This window comes from Nanorana parkeri, unplaced genomic scaffold (genome assembly GCF_000935625.1).
Source record: "Nanorana parkeri isolate BGI_ZX_2015 unplaced genomic scaffold, ASM93562v1 scaffold228, whole genome shotgun sequence".
Classification (NCBI taxonomy): Eukaryota; Metazoa; Chordata; class Amphibia; order Anura; family Dicroglossidae; genus Nanorana; species Nanorana parkeri.
In genome coordinates this window covers 66,301-87,127 of record NW_017306496.1, presented here as the reverse complement: position 1 = coordinate 87,127, position 20,827 = coordinate 66,301, and the positions used below count along the sequence as shown (strand labels likewise).

Here is a 20,827-nt window from a genome sequence, read left to right as displayed (position 1 = left end):
AACTACATTACCCAAAATTGGCCATAGGCGACGCATTAAAAGCTTTTACCGCTCATCAGTTTAGTGTTATCAGTGATTGATGGCCCTAAAATGATTGCTCTCACTGCGACGTTCGCTTCAATATGTAACATGTGTGGCGCAATTGTCATTTTCGCGCACTGGCGACGCGTATTTACGTTTATATGTGCGTAAGCGAAGGGGGGGGGGACTTAAACATTGGGGGGGGGGGGTTTACTTTTTTATTTTTGTGACCTGTTATTTTTTTAAACTTTTTTTGTTTGTGACTTTACGTGGTGTTTGTTGGATTGTGAAACCTTGTCATCTGGAAATAAAATATATTTAAGATATTTGGCATTAAGGGTGTGTCTGATGAACATAATAAATACTTTAGGATACGTATGCACACACCACCTGGACCCTTTGTGTCAGGGATACCGGCACAGGTGACCCCACACCTCCGCAGGTACCCACACAGGCAGACCAAACACGTGTGACCACACGGACAAGGCAAGTATGTTACACGAACCAGGCAAGGATGTTAGATTTGTATAGTTTGTTTATTATACAACTTAGACTAATAGCAACAACCAACAACAAGGCTCAGGACAGCAAACAAAAGACACATGAAACAGGACTACAAACAGGGTTCAGGACTCACAGGTAACAAGATTCAGAACAGGATTCAGGACTCACAGGTAACAAGGTTCAAAACAGGATTCAGGACTCACAGGTAACAAGATTCAAAACAGGATTCAGGACTCACAGGTAAACAAGGTTCAAACAGGAAATAGGAAACAACACTGAGCCATCGTGCATACACCCACTCTATTGACGTGTTAAAGGTAAAGTTGGCTCTCTGGTTCTGGATCTGCTGATGTATTATACTGTACAGTATGACATCCTATTTGTTGGCTTGTTATGTGGCACATTGCCAGGAAGATGTGATATGTTTGATCACAATACATGTATGCCTTTTTCTTTGCTTATATTCAATAAAATAAAAATCTTAAATGGAAAAAAAACCCACTGAGCCATCATCCTGACTGCAGGGAGGGTTTAAATACCCTCCCAGGAAGCACCAGGTGATGGCTAAGTGCTGGGAGACACCCGCAGGTGAGCACTGGAACTGCAGGGCTAGCTCCAGCGCCACCTGGAGGCCACCTGGAGGCGCTCTGGATTCTAACAATTTGATTAGATGTTATTAGATCTGGAAAACCCTTTTGAGGGTCAAGAAGAGCTGCTGCATTTGACAGCTCTGTGCTCTCCTTTGACATCTAAACTACTAAGAATACTGAAAAAGTCACATGGGTGAGGGTCAGTGAAATTTCAGATTGGTTTTACCCTGCAAGCAAATCAAACGTCTAGTTCTGAATTGCAACAGCAGATGCTGTTAAAAAGTGTGTTTTCATTAAAAATGTGGTGGCAGCTACTGTGTGTAAAGTGTTAACTTCTCAGATAACCCAGTCCAGTGATGTACCTCTCAATCTGCTGGTGCATGGATTGCTGACCCAGAGCGAGCAGGAAGATCTTTGCACAGAGTGGGATCTGAGAGCACAATCGACACAACAGGGATTAATCCAGACTTCATGCAAGATTCACGTTAAATGAAAATGCAAATAAAACTGACCTAAAACCAGTTAAAGTTTCCATTTAACTCATAGATAAGGGTGAGCAAGAGACTATAGTCTCATGTACACTACCAGAATAGTGAGCATATGTGATATATACAGGTGATCATGACCCAGGAGTACAACACAAAGCAGCACTTAGGATAAACATTCTTGCAAAGGGGTATAGCCACGTTTATCCTTAGTACACCTTTGATGAGTATCTCCTCAAAGATGCGCTGGTCTGGTGAGAAGGTATAATTATGTGACTTTAAAGTTTCGCTATTTTTAGCATTGTTTCTTACTGTTAAATGTTTTGAATAACAGGCAAGACACATTGGTTGAACATTTCAAATAATTTTTCTGATAGAATAGGATAAATAAAGAGGCCAAAAAGAGATATTTATTTTCTGACAACTTACTGTTGTGTCTTGGAGGAGAAAAGCAGAACACTGCAAACCAACACCTAGTAATTTATGGGGATTCCAGGTCACAGAATTTGCTCTGTAACAAAGTCAACAAAATATTGAACAAAAAGTATATACAGTAAAATCACTATCATATAGATATTTAGAATTATCCAGGTTTTAGCCATCCATGTCATGAAGGTACTCTCAATAAATGAATTGTCTTAAATGCTCGAAGGACTTCAACTAACATACAGTAGGCTTGCTGTAATGTCACTTACTGTAGCCACTGGCACAGTAAGCCATGCTGGACTCATTTTAACAATCTTTAGATCAGATGAATTAAAATAATGAAAGGCTATTTCGAACTCTAGCCATCAGTTAAATTTTTTTTTCCTTATGAAATCAATAATCTATATAGAAGAAATAGAAAATACTGACATTTGTTCTGAACAGATACCCCACATCCAAACACACTTTATCTGTAACCACTACTATCAACGACCTTACCTCAGAACTATTATTGGCACTTTGTAAAGGACCCTCATTGTCTTTTTCACCATGGCCAACCTTACAGGCCTCCCATCGTCTGTAACCCTCCACTACCAGACATTTTGCAAACCCAATTCATTCAACTACGTACAGGCTGTCGACTTACAAAGACTTCTCTATAAAGGTTCCTTTGTGCACTCTTCATAAGCAGTGATTTTGCACAGTCCATCTTTGTTTATTTAATAGAAAAGACATTAGTAATAGTCTGCAACTCTGCATGAAGTTTGTAAAATTTCGGTCAATACTTACTTTTCAATTCCGTTCAGGAGCTGCCTATGGCGGTTGGATAAAAGAGCACTGCCACCCCAGGCAGCCTGTTGGATAGCAGTACATTTATTAGAACTTTAATAACTGATCAAATATGTTATTTGCTCAACATCATAGTCATTAAAAGAAACACTTGACCATTGAGCGGTCAGCAAACCCGACCGAACACCGATCGGAGGCAGAGGTAACCAGGTGTAATCGTCCGTTTACACATGGCTAACCATAGACTTGCATTGGGCATCCAATCGGGTCCGTCTGAAAAACTGACAGGCGGACCTGATTGGACCGCCCGTGTGAAAGGGGCCTTAAGAACCAATAAGGAGGTTTGGGAGGCAGGGTACTGGGAAGCAGTGGCGTCCCGAGGCTGGGTGACACCCGGAGCGGTGTCCGAGTGTCACACCGCTGAGACGTCACCGCGCATGCGCAATGACGTCATCGTGCACGCGCGGCCGTATTCCGATACCTGCCGGCGGCCATCTTGGTGATGGACGCCGGCAAAGAGAGGAGGGGACAGTCACCCGGCGGGATAAGGTATGCCGCCGGGTCCCCTCCTCTCTCCTGATACTGTCGGGCGTTCGGTCCATGACCGAGCGCCCGACTTTTCAAGAGGGGGGTGACACCAAAATGACTGTAAGTCATTTTGGTGTCACCCCTCCGATGGTGTCACCCGGGTGCGGGCCGCACCACCGCACCCCCCTTGTGACGCCACTGCTGGGAAGTAGCAAGTTCACCTTTTACAGGATAAGTTCAAATGTAGTAACCTCAGCTTGTGCATTTGTTCATCATATACACAGTGTAGAATTGCACAGGTTTGTGACATGTTTACATTAATCTACAACTGGACAACACAGTGCAATCACATTTTACAATGCACATGAACTTAAAGTGGACCTTTACCCCCTTTCACATAAATTCATATTAGCATGTAGCTCTGCATGCTAATATGAAATCATCTTACATTCATTAGTTAAACAAAAATATTTTGCTTTTAGTTCCAATTATTGTTTTTCCACTTCCTGGTCCTCATAGACATTATTGATGTAGCCGTGAGTAAGAGATGCATCCTGGTAAGGTTGCATCACAGTGCATTGCTGGGAAATCTCATAATGTGCATGGTCACATGTGCCAAGGTTCCAGGAAGTAAAGAGAGATAGATTAACCTTTGTGAAATTGGCCACCATGAGAAGAATGGGGAGGAAAAGAAAAATAAGGTATACAAAGAATAAAAACCCGGCAATTATCTATAAGTATCTGTTAGTAGATTGTCATTACTAAACACTTCTAAAGGTGCCTTTGTTGTCATTTTAAAGATAAGGATAAAGTTCCTCTTTAAACTTACATCAACGTGTAGCCAGAGACCATGTTGCTGACACACTTTCGCAATGTCTGGGAGGGGATCAAAAGCCCCTAAAACAGTCGTCCCACAAGTTGTACTAACAAGGAAAGGGACAGAGGCCTACAAAAAAAAAAAAGATATTATCTTTGAATGTGGTCACATAAATTCATAGGATAGAGAGACTGGTAGATACAGTAGATGTATATAGGATAAGTCCTAGTATTGTGTGCATTAGGGAAGTAGATAATGTAGGAATTGGTCTGGGAGAGAGTTAATTCAGAATGTAGTAATGTTTCCACATGCTATTCCATACCTCCTAATCTACATTACCATTGATTTTGCCTCTTGTATTTTGTGCTCAAGGTCTTCTGGCTCCATTTTTCCTCTGTATTAAAATAAAGACATAGACCATGTTATGAGTGTATCTATCTGTTAATGTGTCTGACACATTAACAGATAGGTGACTGATCTAAGTATAGTTTGGGAAGATCTAGGCACAGTTTGGGTTGACTTTTTTACACTTAATTTCTGGTAGGAATTGTTCAATATCATTTCTATACATTGCCTAATTTAGGTTAGAGGATTTGTTATATACTGTACATACTATGCAAACATGTTAGCTTCTTTTTCCTCATTTGTATGCCTATTTTTTCCTTCCTTTACATCTTTTTTTCTTCTAAGCCCATGCTCTCCCCTATACAGCCTCCAACTATTCTTATATCAAAACTCACCCTCATAACTGTATATCATCTCCAGCCAGCATATCCTGGGTACAATAAATAGTGTGTTTTCAAATGCAGAATGTTAAAGGTCAACTAAAATCCTTGAAGTCTCTCATACCCTTAGGTATGTTAATGCCCTGATACTTAGAAATGGGGAGGCACTGACCACTTAGACATCCCTCTATTTCTCTAGTTCCATCCCCCAGGCCTATAAAGGTCATGTCATTGGCAGAGTAGAGCCCATTTTTAACAATTACTTTCTGAACATCCCCTATTTCTCAAGGGCAGCGAAGATCCCACATTTATCAAGGACAACCTGGATTTCCCTCTGCTCCTCAACCATGCCATTAATGAACCATTGGATTTTATATGGTAGGAGTTAAAATTATATTTAAAAAATATAAAAGCTTACATTTACAAATGAGTGATCATTTAGTAAAACCGTGAACAGCAAACATTGCTAAATAAAATTTAGGAAACAGTTCCTTCTATGCACTTTCATTAATATGTATTGTTACCTGCTGTCTGTCTTCACAAGGATAACATTATCAGTTCCAATCCCAAGGAATGCTGCCCCTTTCTGGATGGAATAATGACTCTATAGAAATTAGATCAGGTTATGCATAGAAGGTTCATTTTAACATTTTCTAACCAGAAAACAACATAATAGTAAAAAAATAAAAAATATTTTCAATCTTGACCCTAATTTACTAAAGGCAAATAGGCTGTTCACTCTGCAATGGATTTTGCACTTTGCAAGGGTATTTTCCATTACTTTAGTGAATGTGGTGAAAACTCACTTTGCAAAGCATACCCAATCCCAAGCAAGGGAAATAAAAAGAAAAAAAAAGTATTTTTGCTTGTACATGATTGGATGATGGAAGTCAGCAGAGCTTCACCTCATTCACTAAGCTAAGGATAAATTCCCTTACAAAGTTCAAATTCCCTTGCAAAATGAACAGCCTAACTCAATCGCTAGGTGACATGTATGCATTTTAAGAATCTGTTACTGTGCAATCATTTTGGTGATAATGAATGATGTCACAATGCTACCTGGTCTCAGGTGTCCTTCTTCCTATTGTATATAAGTGTATGGTTGTCCAACAATGCCAAACTATTTAGCTGAACTAAAATTTAAGTTAAAGTGATAAATTCATTAATAGCTCTGTTTTCAAAAACTCCAAAACTTCTGACATGCAAGATTCAGCTTTACTACTAAGCGCAAATTTTTCCTGCTTTTTCAGTGGGGGGTGGGGGGTTGGGGTGTCAACAATGGCAATAGGAGGATCATCAGCATTTTGCTTGGGCATGCATGAACCAAGGTTTTACTATATTATTCAGCCATTTTTCAATGCAAATTACAATATTTATAGACCTCCATACCCCAATGTGTCCGCCTATCTCCTGCCCTGTCCATCTTTTGGCAATCCTTCATTTTAGGGAAGCCTATTTCGACTCCACATAATAACTGTACTTCTATTTCTTCCTTTAGCTCATCCCTCACAATTCCTTTTGTATCACTTGCCCCTACTTTTAGATTGTAAGCTCTCAAGAGCAGGGCCCTCCTAACCCTTTGGTATTGATCTGTATTGTAACTGTGCTATCTTCCTTTTTTTGTAAAGCGCTGCACAAACTGTTGCCGCTATATATATCCCGTATAATAAAAACAAGAACATAATTTAACCATAATGAGTGAAGAGTGAATTCGCTTTAAAACAGATATTAACTGATTGGTAAAATTGGAAAGTTTTGATTCTGCTGAATATATGCATGCTGATTTGTTAAATCTACAGAGAACTGTATCTCTATGATATCCCTAGCTTTTCTAAAAAAATTAGATGCAGTTACATGCAGATGCAATTTTGTAATGCAGACAAAATGCATTGTACTTTACAAATGCGTTCATATCAATGTGGCTCATTGTCACCAGAACAGTGTATTACAGTGCGTTTTAATTTATTAAAATTAATTTATTTTAATTTAATTGAATAGAGAGCAACTCATTTGAATCATGTGGCAACACATGTTAAATTTCATGATAGTGTGTACATTTTCATTGCATCTGTGTGAACGAGCCCTAAATGGTACTTTGGTAGGTAGGAAAATAAAATTTCTTAATAATGGATTCACTGTATTCACTCCTAAAACATTTCCATTTAAAAATAAATAATAACTGTACTAGTATTTGCAGCACATTGATTCCCTCCTCAGATAAAATTATACATTGATAAGACTTTGCTTTAATCAAAGGAATACATGAAATCTTGTGACTGTATGAGAGCCATATTTCTATGTAGAGAAATAGGTTCATTGTTGAGTAAGTTCTTGGAAATCATATGTGACCTGGTTTAATGCTCCTTTGTGAAAGGCCATGTTGAATTCTACAATCCAGGCCATTGTACTGGAGAGGGTGGAGAAATTCCACTCCACAGCAAGCTGTTGTACTGCAGAATGGGGTTTTTATTGCCAGCAAACAGAGCTGGTCATATTAAATAAATAGTTTCTATGTGTTTACGGAAAACACAGTCAGTTTGGCATTAAAAAAGTAATTTTGTCCTACTTAGACCTTATACACCTCATAAATATGGAAGCAATCTCCCCGCCCCAATAAATGAACAGATATTATTCAAGGATATGACATAGATGCTCTGCTCCCGCCTTTAAATATTCATGACCAGGTATTTTTATCAGAATAGGTACTACTCATGGAGTTACATGTACTATTTTCCTTTGTCTTATTAACCTTTTACAGCTGATGTGTTACTATGATATGTACACCTAATTGTTGGTACCTTCTCTCCTCACTTCATGAGGCTATGTAACTTGCACCTTGCACTTAATGTTGTGCTTCATGACTCTGTTTAATGACTTCTATAAAGTAACATTTTCTTTAAAAAAAAAGTAATTTTAAGCCAAATTCAAAAAATTAGCTGAGCATGCATGTGTGTAGAAAGATCAAACACGAGCAGTAAAACTGAGATGATTGGACCAAGTAGAAATTTCTGATCATTCACTATTTCACTGTAGGACATTGTACATGTATGGAAATCTCCACCATCTGGTCATGGAAATATTTAAGCTCTGAAGAGGATAAAGGAACAGATCACAAAAGTGTGCTTCATATTCTCAGTTTTTATCTGTTTACTATTTCAGCCTGTATACTTGTATATGAATTTGCATCATTAGTAGTAGCAATAAAAACAGACAACTATTGTTCTCCGGTATAAAGATATTTCAATCAGAAAGGTTGTATGGCAACCTGATTGACACATAGGGGTCTATTCACTAAGCTGCCGAGGGCAGCTGAGTGAACAACCGACCCCAAGTGAAGTGAGCCGAACACTGTTCGGCAATTGATTTCAGGCTTGTATGGCTGATTTCAGTCGTATATTGGCTGAAATCAGCTGTACAACGGCTTGCTTCGCATGGTTTCGGGTTCCGGCCGCCCAGGAGAGAAACACTGCTTTTTCGTATTTTTTCTTTATTCTGTCAGAATAGAAAAAAAAATTACAAATTTTGGCCATAGGAATGCATTGCTAGATTCCTATTGGCTATTTCAATTTGCAATAGCCAATAGTAAACATTGCACCCGCCCTCTGCTGATGGACCTGATGGAGAACTGCAGCAGAGGGCGGGTGCAATGCTAGTTTACTATTGGCTATTGCAGCCCTCAGAAATTTTGGTGCCCCTTACACGGCTTTAGACCGGGCACCCTGCGCCGCTGGACGCAGGGCTTAGTGATGCTCTGGACGCAGGGCTTAGTGACACGCTGGACGCAGGGCTTAGTGACATGCTGGACGCAGGGCTTAGTGAGGCGCTGGGCACAGGACCCACCTGAGAGTGACCCTGCAGAGCCCACCATAGATGCTGCACAGCCCATTTGAGACTGTCTATGGTGGGCTCTGAAGGGATCTCAGGTGGGCTGGTCAGGGCTGCATCCCTCCCTCCTTTCCTTCCTTCCTTCCTTCCTAGCTCCTCTTACCTGCACACATGGCCTCGTCTGCCGCCGGACCGGCCAGAAGTGACGGCACGTCACTAACGTGACATCACTTCCGGCCAGTCCGACATCAGACGAGCAGCGTCGCTGATAGGGCCCTAGCTTGTCTCAAAGCCGCTGAAGCGGCAATGCTTGGGCCCTGCGCTACTAGGGCCAGGCCTCCGCCTCCTTACCCTTCACAGGTGGCCGATAGTCATGTAAGGGACCCGGGCGGGTCCCCCAGGCTGCCCGGACCCCTTACATGAGTATCGACAGTACCCCCCTGATGGCTGCCCTGAATAGACCCCATAGTGAAGGACTTTGTCTCTTTGGTTTTGCACTCCCCCCCTCTAGTTGCAGCTGCTATTGGATCCCAGTTCATCAAAAAGAGGGCTCTGAGCAGACATGTTGGATAGCAGACCCAAGCAGGGTCACATGTGACACATGCGACATCAGAGCAGGTCACATGATTAAAAGCAGAATACAAAAGTGCCCCTGCGCGCACCCTGGGGGTTGCTTGTTCTGCTCTACCATTTAACACATCTTCTGCTTACAACAGGTCTGTAAGATCGGGAGGTTATGCCCAACAAGATCTTTCCATGGTGGCCGTAAATGTGCCACTGGTGGCCAACTTATTGGAGTATTAGCTGTATTCTGGTTCCACAGCAGTAATACTGAAACTACTCACTGTACAGCAATATGATATTTAACCCTTCTTTTCCAGGACATATTTTATGCCTGTTATGTGCTTTTCAGCTTTAGTAATATTTGATGTTGGTGGCAGCATTAGTTTTCTTTTTTCAGGCTATGTACATTTCCTTGAGGTACCGTAAAATATGTGTTGTTCGTATCAGAAATGTTCTGCCTTTGTAATTTCCTTTGGACTGTACTGAAATCCCCAAACAATGTTATCAGCTTTCCCCCACTGTGTCCTGAGGAAAGGGGGAGGTGTTTTTAGTCCAAGTCAGAAGAGCAGCCTAGAGTTACTTTACAACTCCTCCATAAATACTGGCAGGATCACTAGGTGAATATAAAGGAAACAACACCTAAAAAAGAAATGTAAATAGATAAATCTGCGCTTCTGGAGAGAGGTGGTAGTTAGAATAAATGAATTAATAAAAATATGTGTGAATAAATATAATAAAACCCGAAGCTGCTCTGAAAAGGGATAAATCCTAGTATGATCGAAAAAAACAAAGCGCTAAGGGTGAATGTATGTGCAAAAGGTGAACAATATGTTTTCTGGCAAGGCCAGTCTAAAACCTAATAAAGTGTGTGAAACAAAACTCACTACAAATAAATAGATAAAAACACTCTAACCATAATGCACTAGACAATTATAACCAATAAAAATCCATTCCAATGAATTAAATAGACGAAAGGTATTTAAAAACATCAAAAAAGTGTCCAATAAGAAAATAATCCAGGTGAACGGTAGATTCCGTGTGCAAATATACAAATGTGCAAAAATAGCAATGTACTTGAAGTTGATCCGAACTGCCCCTCTCGGGTGGGTACTTACCAAAGGGAAGTTGGTAAGAAGCTCTTAGTGAGTGATACCGTGATTAGGCTTTAGCACAGACGTGTTCTCTGCGAGTCCCGGCAGCTGAAACAATTGATTTTCTCCTCTAAGCCGTTTGCTATAACTCAAAGATGAGGAGTCCGATATTTTCTGATAAAAATGCTTGTAAGTTTTTTTCACCAGTGGCTTCCTGCAACAATCCAAAGACCAGTCTGAAAGCTCAAGAAGTAGCTTGCTGCCCGGACGCGCTGGGCACAGTCCGACATCAGACGAGCAGCGTCGCTGATAGGGCCCTAGCTTGTCTCAAAGCCGCTGAAGCGGCAATGCTGGGGCCCTGCGCTACTTCTTGAGCTTTCAGACTGGTCTTTGGATTGTTGCAGGAAGCCACTGGTGAAAAAAACTTACAAGCATTTTTATCAGAATATATCGGACTCCTCATCTTTGACTTATAGCCAACGGCTTAGAGGAGAAAATCAATTGTTTCAGCTGCCGGGACTGGCAGAGAACACGTCTGTGCTAAAGCCTAATCACGGTATCACTCACTAAGAGCTTCTTACCAACTTCCCTTTGGTAAGTACCCACCCGAGAGGGGCAGTTCGTATCAACTTCAAGTACATTGCTATTTTTGCACATTTGTATATTTGCACACGGAATCTACCGTTCACCTGGATTTTTTTCTTATTGGACACTTTTTTGATGTTTTTAAATACCTTTCGTCTATTTAATTCATTGGAATGGATTTTTATTGGTTATAATTGTCTAGTGCATTATGGTTAGAGTGTTTTTATCTATTTATTTGTAGTGAGTTTTGTTTCACACACTTTATTAGGTTTTAGACTGGCCTCGCCAGAAAACCTATTGTTCACCTTTTGCACATACCTAAAAAAGAAAGCTTATGCAGTCACCACATATAAGGACTGGGAAGCGAATGTTTATTACATTTAAATGTTTGTGTTTAGATACACTATAAACTAAATGTTTGCATTTTTCCAGCAGTTAAAATGTTTCTTTTCTGAGATAAAGCTATCATGTATGGAAAATACTTGTATTACAACTGCTTTTACTTGTGCTTTTTATTAGCGGCTAAAACAATCATAATGGTGATATTCTTTGAAACAGCTAATAAAACTTCCTCTAGATGGCATAAGTGACCCTTATGTTAAATAGAAAAAAAAAATCAGCAGATGCATCTTGTCTGTCTTGCAGCCAAAAAAAATAATAACGTTATCTTGAAAATCCACAGAAAAAATAAATACTAATAATATGATTGCCGAATAACCAGAACACTGCGTACTCTCTTAAAATAAATATCAACAGCTTACATAGCTTGAAGTAGAAGAGCCAGACATAATTGCTACTGCCAGGAAATGCAAAAGATATAAAATATGGAAAGTCAGCTATTATAACTGTAGACAATTTTTTTCTTTTTTAAGTTTATATACATTTTCAAACTAAAAATGTATATACATGGTATCTATATATAATATTTAAACACATTATATGGCCAAAAGCATGTGGGCATTGTGATTGGATGATTGTGTTCAGGTATACAGGAATAAGTCCCTGGTTTTGACTCATTTGTAGGTGCAACTTTCAACTTGAGGTCCTGATTTCTGTACACATTTTTCTTCAACAGTAAGGGGAAATTCAAAACATTTGAAAAGAAGTTGAGGGCTCTACCTGTTGGCTGCATATGAAAATACAGTACAAAGCGTTAACTTGTAATATTTCAGATTTAGGTATGTAAAAAAAAGTACTGTTTGTAAAAGAAAATAAATAGTTATTTTGTTGCCTAATTTTGCAATAATAGTAATAAAATAAGGTATTTTATGTTTTACCAGCCAGAAGGAGGAGCTCTAGGCTCTTAAATCACATTACAAATGCACTAAAAAACACAATACACGCAATAATTTCAGCTTATTGGAAGTTTTCCTTGAAATGTTTTAAAGGCCACCATTGACAAACATTTTTTCTATCCTAATATAAAGACTTAAATATATTCCCTTTAAATGTATATTGGAACATAACTTCATATTTGGCTGGATTTCTTCCCTGGCCCTTATCAAAATTGTACATGATGTGAGACTCCATGTCATATTATTGTGCATAGTACATCTAAAGCATTATGCACCAGGCTCCAGATTTGGGAGAATATGGTGACTGGACAGATTACCTAAGCTTGACTAGTTACTGGTGTTGTCCACTGGTAAGCCAGTCTGTGAGAGCAAAACATCAGATTACTTTGGCCTGTATTAAAAGTTACTTCCAGGTTATAATCAGAGCCATCCCTATAATGAGGCAGCGTGGGGCGGTTCCCTCATGTGATTTCTCATTGGGTCACGTGGGAGGGCAGCAGTTGTGCCTGCCACCCACTTACTGGGCAGAGCATCCAGGTTGCTCAGAGATCTTAGACCAGCTCTCTAATGTCACTGGTTGACCCTCTGGCTGGCGTCCCGGCCAGTTTCTGGCACACATTGACGTCAGTCAGTCTACTGGCCCTTTATTGTGCTGATATATTATTTTCTGAGGTAAGATGATGTCATTGCAACAGTCAAGACATAATGCTAACTTCAGCAAATCTTTCTCACTCATAAGGAAGGTCATAGCAATGGAATTAATAACCTCCATATGCAAAGCAAAAATGTGTGAGTCCCATGAATAGCTTCCTGTGGAAGTCACAGCTTAAAGCTGAATCAAGGCAAGCAGTTAATAATTAACATTTAAAATACATAAACAGAAAATGTTTTACCTACTAAAGGATCTGTAATTTTGTCCACCACGTCCTGAAAGGTTCACTGCCCTGCCAATTTGGTGACCTTACTTTTCTCTACTACTGTTAAGCAATACAGTTTCAATGCTTCCCTGTCTCCAGCCTGTGGTTGCACAATGAAGCAGCAGCAACAGACTGATGAGGTTATCTCATTACTCTCTCCTATATATAATATATTTTTAAACTAAACTAGCGTCAGTGGCTGAATTTGTCTTGATATTATCCTTCTGTGATCATCAGCCCAGTTGAGGATTACAAAAAAGAGGATCTATATGTGTCTTCTGCAATAAGGTGCCCACACACCTTACCATTATCTGCAGATTTTCTGTGGTCAGATGGAAAAAGTGCAACAGATTGGCCCAGGTGGAGATTACTCCATCCACACAGTTAAGTATAGATGGAGGAATCTGTTGCACCTTTTCCATCTGACCACAGAAAATCTGCAGATAAATTGTAAGGTGTATGGGCAGCTTAAGTTAAAGGAGAACTATGAAGTGAGTGAAAATCACTCAACCTCACAGTTCAAGCCGACCTGTGACAATGAAACGGTCACACGTCGGCTCAATAGATCAGGGATTGAGCGAACGCATACCTTTGCTCGCTCACTTCTCAATCATCTCCCTGCTGTTAGGGTGACACCCCCTGGCAGGTGACACGGGCTTCCCTGAGGGGCGGAGTCTAAGTACCAGCCGGTGTTCACCAGAGCTCCTGATGGTGGAGATGGGCTAGGCTGCTTGCTGGTACCAGGTCACGATCGCCAGGGTTGCCCTGCCAAGGGATGGACGAGAACAGGAGGGCTCCAATGAGGAGACAGTAGTCAGATCCAGGCAGAGTTCAAGGCAGGGTGGTCGGATGGTCCCCGGTCAGCAACGATTAATCAGAGGATAAACGCAGGAGACAAGAGCAAAGTCGGGTCCAGGCAGAAGATCAGGGCGGGCAGCAAGAGAAGAAGGGTCAGACGGTCCGGGTCAGCAACAACAAAACAGCAGCAGTATAAGCTCTTTAGATGAACAGGAAGCTGGCAAAAAGACACAGTACCAGCTCCTTGCAGAGCTAGTGCTTAAATACCCTTCTTAATCAGAGACGACACGCCCAGCCTCAGGGTACACTGGCCTGGACCCTGTGAGATCCATTAGTAGGGGATCTTCTGGAAATCCTGGCTGGGATTCTCAGAGGAGAATGGTAAACCCTGACTGGTACTCTGAGCTTAATAACGCCTGCAGAGAGCGGTGACTGTCAGTCACCGCTCCCCGCTGGGATTCCCACCCTCCCAGCTCCGATCCTCCAGTGATGACTGGAGGAATGGACGGGGAGGGAGAGGGTACAGCTGGTTCTGCCTCTAGATAGGCAGAGCCCGCTGTCATTCACGCAGCTGGGTGGATCTCGATAGCATTGTTCGGATCCGTGTCGGCTGCGGCGGTCTCAGTATACCGCGAGCTGTAGCTCACGATATATTGAGCTTTGGGTCACAGGAGGACGCTAGTATATGTCCTCCCGTGACCCTTAAGAGAACTATGGGGAAAAACACTTACCCCTTAGTTCTCTTTTAAGTCCCGTGAGCATGTGTGGGAATTATGTCATCCCGGACCAGCCAATCAAGATGGCTAAAGATTCTGAACCTTGGAAGATGTCAGTGGTGACAAATGATCTTGCAGACATCACATCACTAGAGGGGAGGTAACTGCTCTAGATAAATAATGATAGAGTTATACTGTTGATGTATCATGCTTGTTATTTTCTAAATTGCTGGGCAATATATTTCTTATATGTTTCTTTTCTTTGTATGTGTATGACATGGAGTTGCTTTAGCTCTTGCTATACACACCAGTCATTAATAAATGAATAACAATAATACTGTCTTTGTCTCACCTCTTGTGAGGTAAACAATGCCAGTCTGGGAAGGGCATGCAGGCCTTTTTCTTTGCAGTGTGGAAAACGCTGAAATCGAGCCACGTTTATGGCATACATATTAGATATGGAGCCTCCTGCAATAAGAGATGAGAAGTCCTAAAAGCAAATCCAGATTAAGAACAAACAAGGCCCTAGGCAGGCTAACAGCTTTGAGTCACCCACTCCAAGGCACTTTCCATATACAAATCTCTTTAAATTCCAATTAAAAAAATTGTGCTTGTATCAGAATAGGCAATGTTGGATATTACCAGCAACCCTATTGTCTTAGCAGGCAGTAAGTGCAGGAGAGGAGTGGGAGGGTATTACAGCAGACCAGCTTATTTTTATCTTACAGCTATGGGCCTATTGATTCAGCATAACTTCATTACTTAAAATAAAGATGTAATACATGTACTTTTTTTTCGAGACAGGTTTCTTTTGGTGATATGGGCTTTCAGTTTTTTATTCTCTATGCAATATACCTGTATAGACATAAAGATATAACAAAAAGAAAGTTTTGGATTTTTAGCAGTGTAAGTTTTAAAACAACTAATGTTGTTGTAAATAAAAGTTATTTATTCTTTTCTTTAATTTTTTCCATCAATAGTGATACTATCATCTCATTTCTGATACAAAGCATGGCAAAGTTATTTACAAATAAATAAAGGTTTTATGTTGCACAATTGTTAATAAAATGCCAGCAGAAGAAACAAACAAAAAAATATGAAAACAAATAATTTAAAATATTATTGGTAAAAAAAAAAAAAAATCAGATGAAAATTAATCATTAATAGGAAAAGGGGAGAAAGGATTTAAATAGGGCAGATTAGGGTTTGCTGAAGGGTAGTATGGTGTTAAAAAATGAACACATTTTATTTTTATTTTTTTGTTGTATTTTACTGGTAGAGTTGCTTTAGCTGACATCATATACATATCAAAGGTCATCCATTTGATATACACGTGAATGAAACACAGTAAATATGAAGTAGCAATAATGTTGTTACTCTGCATTTCTCAATAGAACATCTGAATAGTGTGCCGAACACTGTTCAGAAGATTCGTGCTGCATAGCAGTAGTTGTGTAAACAGTCAAGATTTGCATTAACAGAGGCATAGTAGATATGCCCAGGGCAGATGCAAAGGCAGGAGAGGCATAGATCTGTGGCTCAACAATGAGCAAAGGGCTCATGGACCTGCAACTCCCACACATTACACTGAGAGATCAGCTCTGATAGTTTAACCTTTGAGACTTGTCACTTTGAAAGATAAGTCCTGCTCTCTGTACCATTGACAGCAGCTGAAAAATGAACGAAGCCTCCAAGCAATGGTTGCAGGCTTCATTCATCTATATGTCATACAATATTTTTTTAATTTTGGTTTTCAGGCTGTATGAATGGAGCCTTCAAACAGCGTTATATAATGCTTTTTTCATTCACGCCTATATACAGTTCAAAGCATTCTAATTAGATCTGCACAGAATAGTTTCAGCAAACCTGTAATTGTGAAGAAAATAAACCTTTCCTTGGTAAATAACTGCACCATGCTTTTTACAAGAAACATATTTTTAGTATCTTTATGAAAAGGGACAAATCACTGAATATAATTTGTATTTTCATGAGTTCAAATATAAACTCTTTGATGCCGATATGATAACGATATAAACAAATATTGGTATCATAATATTAATGGGAAAAAAAACTGCCTTTGTTTTACCATGCTCATTGTGACTAAATCACAATGGTTTAATCATGCCTCACCAATCCATGGCATTGCATACAAGAAATCAGACGTAGTGGGGGTGCCCAGCAAAACAATCATTTTGACGTCAGGCAATTCCAATTGCTTTTTATTGTTTAGGGCCGGTCTAGCAGCCGAAACACATTATTAGCTGGACACAGGATTGAATCATATTAATTGTGTCCACATGTTCACAATACCTGGGCAAAAAATGCCATCTCCCGTATTCCATCCCAGGAAGCTTCTCATTGTTCTAAGAACTTCATCTTCCATCAGGACAAACACTGGAGCAACTTCATAGGTGTATCTGCGGAATATAGAGACTTGACTGTAATCGCCAAACTGCCAAAAAGATGACCTGCCTAACTTGTCGAGCAACTTGATACATGTGTTTTCTTACAGCAAAAGAGAATATTTTATCCAAACAAATCCTCCTTTTGATTAAACACATTTCTGAAATACCTGAGTGGGCCTCCCTTTGAACTGACCCTTTTTCTAAATATCTACAAATCTGCAGAAAGAGAACATTCATAGTGTGCAGTCACGGTTTAGCTATGCGATTTAGTGACCATTTATATTCATTATTATGACAGCACTTCCCATAGGAAACCACTCACATATGGACAGGCATGTAGAATGTGCATTAAAGTACAAATAAACTGAGGTGGAATGACCAGAGAGACGCTGAGAAGTTGATAAGTTTATTTACTAGCAAGAGAATTCCTAAAATACCAAACATTCGTACATTTTCCATTTCTGTCTAACAAATTTTGGTAGGCGAATATGCCAATAAGAGGTAGGTTGCATGAATATGGTAAGCCATTTCTATTTTTCTTTTCAGTAAATGGGATCTTCAATTTTTATGATAAGTCCCCTTAAATCCTCACCCACCCCACTCTATTGGTCTGCAATGTACTCATTACATAATGGACCATATTTAGATAGCAAGCTGCCCTAGGCACCCTTAAATGATATCGCCTTTTAGTACAAGCTCCACTCCTTTTTTATGGTTATTTATTTCAAAAACACTGCCAGAATGAGCTTTTGGAGGGTCTGCTTTAAATGCAGATCTGCCTTATTTTTCTGTACAGAGCACAAGAGAAAGGAGAGATAATTACATGTTTCTTGAAGTATAGTGAGTCTTCTGACTCCTGTTAACAATTCCTGTACCTTCTTCCCGCTTATTTTCTTTCTTAATTTAGCCATAAATGCCCAGAGGTGATCAGAAGAGGGAAAGAATAAATGGGAAATACTATCACAAACAGTAAATTCAGAGGCTTGGTGTTGCCCCCTCCAATCATGCTGCCCTAGGCACTGGCCCATTTTGGTAAATATACCCATGACCTCATTGATGTTCATCAACTTGATAGGGTTACATGGTTAGTCAGGTTAAAAAAAGACACATGTCCATCGAGTTCACCTTATAGAGATATGAAAAAAAAGAAAGAAAAGCCTAAACAGAACGCTATGCCCACAGCTACCCTTTGTTGGTCTAGAGGAAGGCAAAAAAACCCTATAAAGCATGGTTCAATTTGCTCCAACAGGGGGAAAAAATTTCTTCCTGATCCCATAAGGCAATCAGATATTCCCTGGATTAACAATCTCTGATGCTTAATATACCTATAAGAACTCAATATCCAGTAATATTCTGTGCATTTAGGAATACATCCAGATGTTTTTTTAAACAATTAACTGAGCTAGCTAGAACTAGTTCCTGGGGGAGTCTATTCCACATTTTTACAGCTCTAACTGTGAAGAATTATTTTCGTGTGCAAAGGTTAAACCTCTTTTCCTCCAGACGCAAAGAGTGCCTCCTTGTCCTTTGCAGTGACCTTAAAGTGAATAATTTGGCACCAAGCTCACTATATGGACCATTTATGTAGTTATACATGGTGATCATGTCCGCCCTTAATCTCCTCTTCTCCAGAGAGAACAAATTCAGGTCAGCTAATCTTTCCTCATAGCTGAGCTCCTCCATGCCTCTTATGAGTTTAGTTGCCCTTCGCTGCACTTTCTCCAGTTCCACAACATCCTTTTTTGCAAAATGGTGCCCAAAACTGAACTGCATATTCCAGATGAGGTCTTAATAATGCTTTGTACAAGGGCAGGATTATGTCTCTGTCTCTGGAGTCTAGACCCCGTATAATGCAAGAAAGTATTTTGCTTGCTTTAGAAACTGTGTCTTGACATTGCATGCTATTTCTGAGTCTATGATCTACCAGAACACCCAGATCTTTCTCCATCATTGACTCCCCCAAACATGCTCCCCCTAGAGTGTATGACGCATGCATGTTTCCAGTCCCCAAGTGCATAACTTTACATTTATCAACATTAAACCTCATTTGCCACATAGGTGCCCAATCCCACAGTGCACAGGTCTGCTTGTAAGTTGAAGGCATCCTGTAAGGACTGTATTCCACTACATTATAATAATTTATTTGTTTGTTTTTTTAAGTTTTAATATTTTATATCATTTTGTCTTTTCTGTGTATACAGTATCAACATTTAAATACAGCATCCATGACATTTGGTTTACAAAGCAAGCTTATGTCTATAGGTACTTTAAGACAGATGGTATCATCTTTGCAAGAAGAGGGGGAGAAGGTGTGTACCTTTTCTATTTATCATAGGAGTTGATTTATTAAAGGGTTGGCGTCTGTATACTTATCAAAATAAATGTTCACTGTACAAAACAAATGCTTGTAAATATGGTCAACTTATATTCAAGTTAAATAAACAATCATTTGCAAGTGAAATAAAAAAAAAACTAATTTCTGTTAGAACATTATTAATTAATTTAGGCAATTAGAGCATCAACATATTTATTAAGCTCAACAAACTTTAAATTTGCTTAGTGACACATTCTCTACTTCTTTAGTAATGCAACCCTGTAGTTTGCAGTCTGTGTAATCTGTTCACCCTGCTATTCTATAGTACAGCTGCCTCTGAAAAGCTACTGTTTTTTTTTGGAGATTTCTACCTGCTGGCTGCAAATGCTAAGTATAAAATACTGATACACAAAATGAATATTTTATGATAATAAAGATATAAAATATTTTTACAATTTAACTTTTTTTAAAATACACTACAGATTCCCTTTGGTTAGACAACATATAATGTAATGGGATCACTGGAATACACTAAAGTGTCTTTTTAAAAATGGTCACAAAATAGTGATTGAACTCACTGGCTTGTGTTCAAAGTCTCAGTTATGATTCTTCCAGTCAAGGCATGGCGATCTAACCCTGAAAATAATTGGTTGAAGAAGCGGGGGTGTCCTAAAAATATAAATATAGATAGGTTAAAGGCATAATTTGCTTACATTACAGAGCCATAGAACAAAGAGTAATGGAGGACCTGTTTTAACGCTTAATTTAATGATGTCTCTGCAGTATCCTAGCAACACTTCCTTGGATTCTCCATCACTCCTCAGATTTAAATCCAAAACTTTCCGTAATTCCTCTGGTTCCATCCATTCACATACCTAGAGTTCATAAAAAATTTACCACACTGGTAAATTGAGCTTAGAATGACATAATGTTAATTTTCAACACAGCAAACAGAAGTGCAACAAACAGGAATCCGGCCCTCTGCACATCTGATTGATGATACACTTTTGTACCAGCTCCGCCCCTTGTGTCATGTGATTATTTTAGTAACAATTACTGCTATCTTGTACTATTTGAGGTACTTTGTACAGACCACCAAACAAGAGAAAGGCAAGATAGTTTAATGTTTTTTGAGCTATAGTGAGCCCTCTGACTCTCAATTTCCCTTCCACCCCCATGGCCATACCCCTATAGTTAGATTTGTGAAACAGCCATGCAATGTCCAGAGGTGACCAGAAGAAGGAAACAATATCACAATTTAAGAATTTTTGGGTTGGGGTTGACTTTTCTATATCCTCTGACTATGCACTGGTCCACAAGTGCCAACATAACAAATACATCTCTGATGAAAATACAGTCATGTTTGAAGTGCTGTTTCTTCTTGTGGGGAGGGGAGGTCATGCTATTTCAAGTGAAGTGCATGACACCGGAG

General features: G+C 39.6%; 1 protein-coding gene across 1 annotated transcript in view; it reads right to left on the bottom strand.

The window, feature by feature from the left end:
• Positions 1-20,827, bottom strand: part of CSAD (cysteine sulfinic acid decarboxylase) — a 39,958-nt gene that overhangs the window by 12,039 nt on the left and 7,092 nt on the right. The window contains exons 3-11 of the mRNA XM_018556208.1: positions 20,144-20,270; positions 19,974-20,064; positions 16,987-17,093; positions 15,029-15,144; positions 5,410-5,489; positions 4,500-4,554; positions 4,173-4,289; positions 2,816-2,880; positions 2,030-2,111 (exon numbers count right to left, since the gene is read on the bottom strand). Coding sequence (XP_018411710.1) covers positions 2,030-2,111; positions 2,816-2,880; positions 4,173-4,289; positions 4,500-4,554; positions 5,410-5,489; positions 15,029-15,144; positions 16,987-17,093; positions 19,974-20,064; positions 20,144-20,270 — 840 coding nt within the window. The remainder of the gene's footprint in view (positions 1-2,029; positions 2,112-2,815; positions 2,881-4,172; positions 4,290-4,499; positions 4,555-5,409; positions 5,490-15,028; positions 15,145-16,986; positions 17,094-19,973; positions 20,065-20,143; positions 20,271-20,827) is intronic.